Genomic DNA, 6767 nt, shown 5'->3' with positions numbered 1-6767 from the left:
GCTTCCAAATATGTTTGGCTCTCAGCCTCCTCTGCAGGGCAACAGCTTATCACATCCAAGGAGTCCCAGGCCTTCAGGCTGATGTCCCAACTCCAGGCCTGGACTCTGGATAACCCACCACCACATCTCTCATGCCTCCCTCCTTCCTCTCCAGGCTCAACTAGCAATGTACTGATGGGTCTGGCTCATACTCATCTCCTAGCCTTTTCCTTCTTCAGGACTTGTGCCTTCTCCAATCACAATCTCTTGGCATAGGAAACTAGCTTCCCCTTCAGCTCATATATCACCCACTCCAGGATTTCTCCCTGGGCCAGGTACTCCTTCTATGTGTTTTCCTAGTCCTGGGCAGGCCTCTATTCAGCCTTTCCATCTTGCATGACCATCCTCTACTTGCTAATCTGTTCCTCTCACTAGATGTTAATTTCCTTAGTGACCAGGCCCAATGACAGGTGCAACTTATCTTTGTATCTCAGGTCCCTGGCACATAGTGGGTACAAAATAAATGTTGAATAAATGAATGAATAACGGAGACTCAAGAACACTGCCACTAGCTCCTGAAATGGGCTGTAGATTTTTGTGGGGATGGAAGATGATCAGATGGTCCCAGAAAGAAAAATTAAGGGGGATCAAAATCAAGATGTCTATATTTTAAAGGTATCATTTCACATATGAATATACATACATATAGAGACACACATACACTCCCTTCTCTCAATGCTCTTGCCTGGGAGGTGCTATGTAACTGGCCTCTCTGGCTCCATACTGTCCCAGCCAGAGTTATTCTGAAGCTCTTGGAAGAAAAGTTGTCGCTGGAGGCTTCTCAGGCTCTCAAGGGCCTCACAGGAGAGTTGCTTGGCAGACTTTCCCAGGTTCTGCTTTGCTTTCTCTTTCTCCGTTTCCACCAGTCCATCAGGGGGTTGCGGGGAGCTCCTGGAGATGTAGCCCTGGTCAGACTGCACTGACTCCCGCTGCCCCTCCCCAGGTCTCTCCCACCCCTCTGGGGTCTGGCAGCTCAGACTCTTCTGGGAGAGTGAGAGCATCAAGCCTTCAAGCTGCCCCCTTACATCCTCTGAGAGGTGGTCTGGTAATGCCATAGAGGTGCTGCAGAGAGGTGGGTCCTCTGAGTCCATAGGGAGGAAGAGGACACTGTTCTGCTGAGGGTTACAGCACTCCAGCAGTGGGTAGGCCTCATTTCCTTCCACAATGGCCAACTGACTGGCTGTGCTGCTCCTAATAGCAGGAGGGGCAGGTTCCACAGCTTGAGTGGGAGGGACAACTTTCAGGGGGAGCACCATGGTTTGAAGGGTGTGGGCCACCAGCTGCCCCTGGGGCTGAAGCTTAGGTTGCAGCCTGGCCACTCCTCTGCCTTCCTCAGTGATGAGCAGTGCCACCTCCAGGTGGCCCTCAGCAGCAGGTTCCTGCACCAGGGGCTCCTGTTTCACAATCCCTCTTCCAGGTGGCAGTAGCCACTCTGCAGACACCTCTTCATTTAGGGACGGAAGTTCCTGGTTATCTGCTGAGCAGAGGTTCTCACGCTCAAACCAATCAGGGCACTGAGCCTGCCACTCTCGGAACCTCTCCACAGCTTCCTTGAGCTGCCAGCCACTGGGACTCTGCAGGTAATTCTCCCCTGTGAGCTCCCCAACGCGGTGCATCCGGCCAGGTTCATACATCTCCAGGTCCTGAATCCGGAAGTAAACCTCCTCAAATCTGTCCATGAGTGGGTACCTAGAAGTGATGTTGAAGAGGTCCGGGATATCACTCTCACTGCTGATGTCACTAAAGTAGCATACGATGTAGGTGCCAAAGCAGGCTGGCTTCTTGAAATCTGGCAGGATCATATTCATGGCTGCTGTGAAAAGGTCCCCAGCAAGCTGCTGGTGGTCACAACGAAGCTGGACAACAGGCTCTTCCCAGCCAAGTATGGCCTGCCACTTGGCTCGGGTACCTCGGGAACACAGGATGATGATCTTGGAATTGCTCTCTACCATCTCCTGCTTCTGCCGGCCCACCCAGGTCATGACTCCCATCTCTGAGATGATCTGCTCCTCCAGCAGGTCGAGGGTCACTTCAGTGCCACAGACAGTGAGCAGGAACTGGGCGAACTTTAGGACCACATCCACGAAGAGAGGGTGGTCGGCGGAGTAGACAATCCAAACCTTCCTGGGCTTCAGGGGAGGGGGCATCAGACCAGTGGTGGGCAGGACATCTGGGGGAAACAAGGCAAGCCAAACTCACAGGTTCAGATGTGTGTCTGTGCTGACCCTACACCACAGGCCAAGGGGAGGGAACCAGACCAGGCAGAGCTTGGCTCCCTAGATTAAAAAATGCAACCGAGGCCTAGGAGTAAGCCAGATGTTGCTGTTTTACCTATTTTGGCTCATGAAAAAAATCACAGTCTGGTACCTTCTGGAAAAAAGAATCTCTCACATTTCTATCTGGCCTTCAGCCAAACAAAGTTCATCAAAAAGAAAAAAAATAGAAACAAAGATCTGACTATAGAACAGGTATGACCTCTTTTTTAAAAAATTAAATTTTTATTGATTTCAGAGAGGAAGGGACAGGGAGAAAGAGATAGAAAAATCAATGATGAGACTCACTGATTGGCTGCCTCCTGCACATCCCCTATGATTGAGACCATAACCCCGGCATGTGCCCTGACTAGGAATCGAACTCGGAACCTCTTGGTCCATTGGACGACACTCAATCCACTGAGCCACCACAGCTGAGCCAGGGATGACCTTTTTACACAAAATATGGTTGGTACCTTACCTCCTTTCCTTGTCCAAGTGATTTAGAAAACTTTGCCCCAGCCTTGCCATTTAAGGTGGCCTCTTTGGGGATGAGGTCTTCAGGAGTTAACCTGCAGAAGGTGACCCACCCATTATCTCAGGAGAACCCTCCAACACATCTTTAAAAATAAACATAAACCTCTCTCATCATTGATGTTTCTATCTATCTATCCCTCTCCCTTCCTCTCTGAAATCAATAAAAAATATATTTTAAAAAAAGTAAGCCTGGCTGGTGTGCCTCAATAGTTGTAAGGGGCATGCAGGAAGCAACTGATCAATGATTCTCTCTCATCATTGATGCTTCTATCTCTCTCTTCCTCTCTGAAATCAATAAAAACATATTAAAAAATAAAAATAAACATACGCTAAACCCAGCGTACCCCCACCAGGAAATACTGACCTGTGTCTCTGGTGTCACTGCCATATTTTTCATGATGAGACCCTGAAATGAAAAACATCAAAGTTCTTTTGAAAAACTAGGGACTAACTCACAGAGGCATCTGACAGAGGAATGCTTCCCCACCCCTAACAAAGGGCAACTTATAAGGGAAGGCAGCCAGAGGCAGGGAGATCGTGCTGTGTGGAGTTACTCAGATGTGAATCTCAGTCAGCCATGACAAGCTGTGAGATATGGGAAAGTTATTAACACCTGAGAAACTCAGTTTCTTCCTCTATAAAATGGGTCTGTGGTGGGTGATTAAATGAGATTGCTATGTGCCCGACACATACTCAGTCAGCTGAAGTCACAAGTATTCTGTGGAATGGACCCAGCCAGAACCCCTAAAATGGTGACTGAGGTACCTCATTACAGTCCTGGTTGTACTCTTCCCAGTTTGGCCACTCCCAAGGAGACTCCTCACTTGAGAAAAAGCCCTTCCCCAGAGGTGTCTTTGCAGGAAGCATAAATCTTACAATATATATCCAAAAGTAGCCTCCAACAGGTGCATTTACATTTTCTCCTAGTATTTTTGAGGTGAGGAAAGGAAATCAACATACTTGAGCAATTGCCCCCCTCAGAGATGCAATGAAGGAAACTTAGTGCAGAAGTCAACTCCTTGGTGATACTGATGGGAGAAAGAGAACCCACAGATGGTCAAAGAAGACCTTTACCATAGAGCCTTCATTTTAATCCCCACGCTTTGGGCCTCTTCTCAGAACTATCAAAAGACAAGTCAAATGATGAGGTTTCTTTCCTATCCTTTCCTTTAGCCTGCATGTGGCACTTCAGGAAAGGTCAGAAGTGCAAAAGCAGTAATGAAACAAGAAGTCACCCTGACATCTATAGAGAGCTTTATGGTTTACAAAGCATTTGCAGAGATTTAACTCATTTTACTGCCAGTAATCCTACGGAGGACCCTCTCCATAGGTCTTTTGGTGTCTGGTTTGGTGTTCTTTCCACCACACAATTAATACTGATTAAATACCTAATCCTGATGAGCCTTGTAAGTGTGAATATGGCCTCCCAGATCAATGAAGGAGTCCAGGATTGTGGAGGGGCAGGGAAAGGCCAAGTCCCCTAACCTGAAAATCCATGTTCTCTATTTAGAATCTGGCCAGAGGGCTGCAGTGTGAAGGGGGAACCAATATTTATTAATACCCACCAAAAAGCACCTTCCCTGCTGTATCATTTAACCCATCCACAGCTGTGAGAGGGAGGCATTATGACTCTATTTTCCAAAAAAGACAACCAAATCTATGGTTTATTAAGCAACTTGCCTATGACTGCAAATCAATGAACTGGGGTACACAGCCCTGTGCTCTGTTTCCCCAGAGCTTTCCCTATAACATGCTGTCCTTTGTCATCCTACTCTCCCTGACCTCAGGACTACAGTCTGGGGACTGCTGCAGGATGGGGTAGCTCAGGTTGCTCCACCTGCCTAGCTGATCATGTCTCATGCAGGAAAACTCCACTCTAGTTCCTTCCAACCTGTTGATTTTTTTAAATTGATTTTAGAGAGAGGAAGGTAGGGGGAGAGAGAAAGAGAGATTGACTTGTTCTTCCACTCATTTATGTACCCACTGGTTGATTCTTGTATGTGTCTTGATCAGGGATTGAACCCAGAACCTTGGCATATCAGAATGATGCTCTATCCAAATGAGCTACCTGGCCACGGCCCCAACCTGTTGATTTTAATATTAATTTCAGTGGCAATAAATATAATTGTGGCTAACATATAATAAGCAAATATGTGCCAAACTGTGCTAAGAATCCATATGCATTATCTCATGTAATCTTTATAATTGTTTGATGATGTGGGTATCATTATAATTTCCATTTTGGTAAAAAAGGAACCTGAGGCTTAGAGAATGAACTAATTTTCCCAGGTGGTAAGTGATGGAGCTGTTATTTGAGCCCAGCAAGGTCAACCTTACTGCAAGCTGTAATTGATAACAGAGGTGTAATCTGTACAAATTTGAGATTGAAGGGTGCCTTCTGAGCACAGCATTACAGAAACTGGAGTGGAAAGGGGGAGATGGGAAGAAAGAGAAGAGCAGAGGGAAAACCCCAGGACCCATACCACAGTGTCTGCCCCTTACCAGATAGCCTCCAGGTCATGCAGAGGATCAGCAGGATGATGCAACCCACCATCAGGATGGAGATGCCCGTGATGAAACCATACACCCACAGGGGTATGTACTCTGTGGCAAGCAGGACAGCATGAGTGATGTGGCAGGGAGGTCTGTTATGCCAACCCTGAGGTCCTCCAGCCCCTAAGCTGGCCTCTCCGGCCTGCACCATGACATACTGGTGATCTCACCCACCCCTGGGCAACTTTGAAAGCCTGGCCCGGCACCAGGTTCAGTCAGGAACTTCTCATATGGCCCCTGAGGAATGTCCCCTTGGGTCTCCTGCAGCACACTATGGGGAGGATCAGTGGCCTTACCTGCAATCGGGTCTGCTATGAGAACAAAGGAAAATAATATTTCAATTATTAACAGTAATCACAAAACCATTACTGACATTCACTGAGGACCTGCTAATAGCCATGGCCCTATACCAACCACTTTATTTATTTATTTATCCTCACCCAAGAATATTTTTCCATTGATTCTTAGAGGGAGTGGAAGCGAGGGGGAAAGGCAGAGAGAAACATTGATGTGAGAGAGACACATCGATTGGTGGCCTTCCACGTGAGCCCTGACCAGGGCCAGGGATCAAGCCTGCAACCAAGGTACATGCCCTTGACCAGAACTGAACCCAGGACCTTTCAGTCCATAGGACTCTACCCACTGAGCCAAACTGGCTAGGGCTCAACCACTTTAGATACAGGTTAAACTTGATGAAACCATTTAAACAAAACACCTGAGTTTCTAGGCTACCAAGTAATGCCCCTCCCTTCACTTGGCAGACTGGGGTTTATGTCGAAACCAGTGCAATGCCTGTTGCTTTCTGCTCAGTTTTGACTATAGCCACAAGTTAGGCTTCTGAACAGCCTCTGCCACTTCCTTGGTGTATGATCTTGGACAAGTTACACATCTCTGGGTCTCAGTTTCTTCATCTATGAACCTGGGGGCAGGAGTTTCTACTTCTTGGTTCACAATTTATGAAGATTTTGTTCTGTACATGGACTATAACTGTAACTCTATGACAGTAACAATCCCATTTTTTTCAATCACAAAAGTTGAGGATCAGAAAGATTAAGTACTGTACTTTACCCAAGTCTACACAGCTAATACAATCAGCAGTCCAACCCAGGAGTGTCTCTCTAAAGCCCTGCATCACAGGCCTGAATAACTCCAAGTTAAACTCTGCCCTCACCCTTAGGACCAGGTAAGGGTTCAGCTCAAGTTGTTGACCTTCATTGATTCTCACCCCAATTGTGTTCCAAGATAGACATCTGCTTCCTACCTGGAATTTCTGGACAGGAAACATTCACGGAGTGTCTACGGCAGTCATTCAGACAGCTGCTAAAGAAGGGCTGGATCTGTGAGACCAGAGAAGGGCAGGGAAGACAGGGGCTGGGGGGCACAGGA

At 47.3% G+C, this 6767-nt stretch overlaps 1 protein-coding gene across 5 annotated transcripts in view; it reads right to left on the bottom strand.

Moving 5' to 3' along the window:
* Positions 1-626: 626 nt before the first annotated feature.
* The window catches only part of IL17RA (interleukin 17 receptor A), a 29189-nt gene continuing 23048 nt past the window's right edge, over positions 627-6767 (bottom strand). For all 5 annotated transcript variants that reach the window (XM_015570950.1, XM_015570951.1, XM_015570952.1 and 2 more), the window contains 2 exons: positions 3193-3234; positions 627-2209 (listed from right to left, as the gene is read on the bottom strand). In XM_015570950.1, coding sequence (XP_015426436.1) covers positions 735-2209; positions 3193-3234 — 1517 coding nt within the window. In that variant the 3' untranslated portion in view covers positions 627-734. The remainder of the gene's footprint in view (positions 2210-3192; positions 3235-6767) is intronic.

The sequence above is a fragment of the Myotis davidii genome, unplaced genomic scaffold (genome assembly GCF_000327345.1).
Source record: "Myotis davidii unplaced genomic scaffold, ASM32734v1 scaffold908, whole genome shotgun sequence".
In the NCBI taxonomy this organism is placed as follows: Eukaryota; Metazoa; Chordata; class Mammalia; order Chiroptera; family Vespertilionidae; genus Myotis; species Myotis davidii.
Note: the sequence above shows the minus strand (reverse complement) of the source record. Positions and strands in the feature narration are given on the sequence as shown.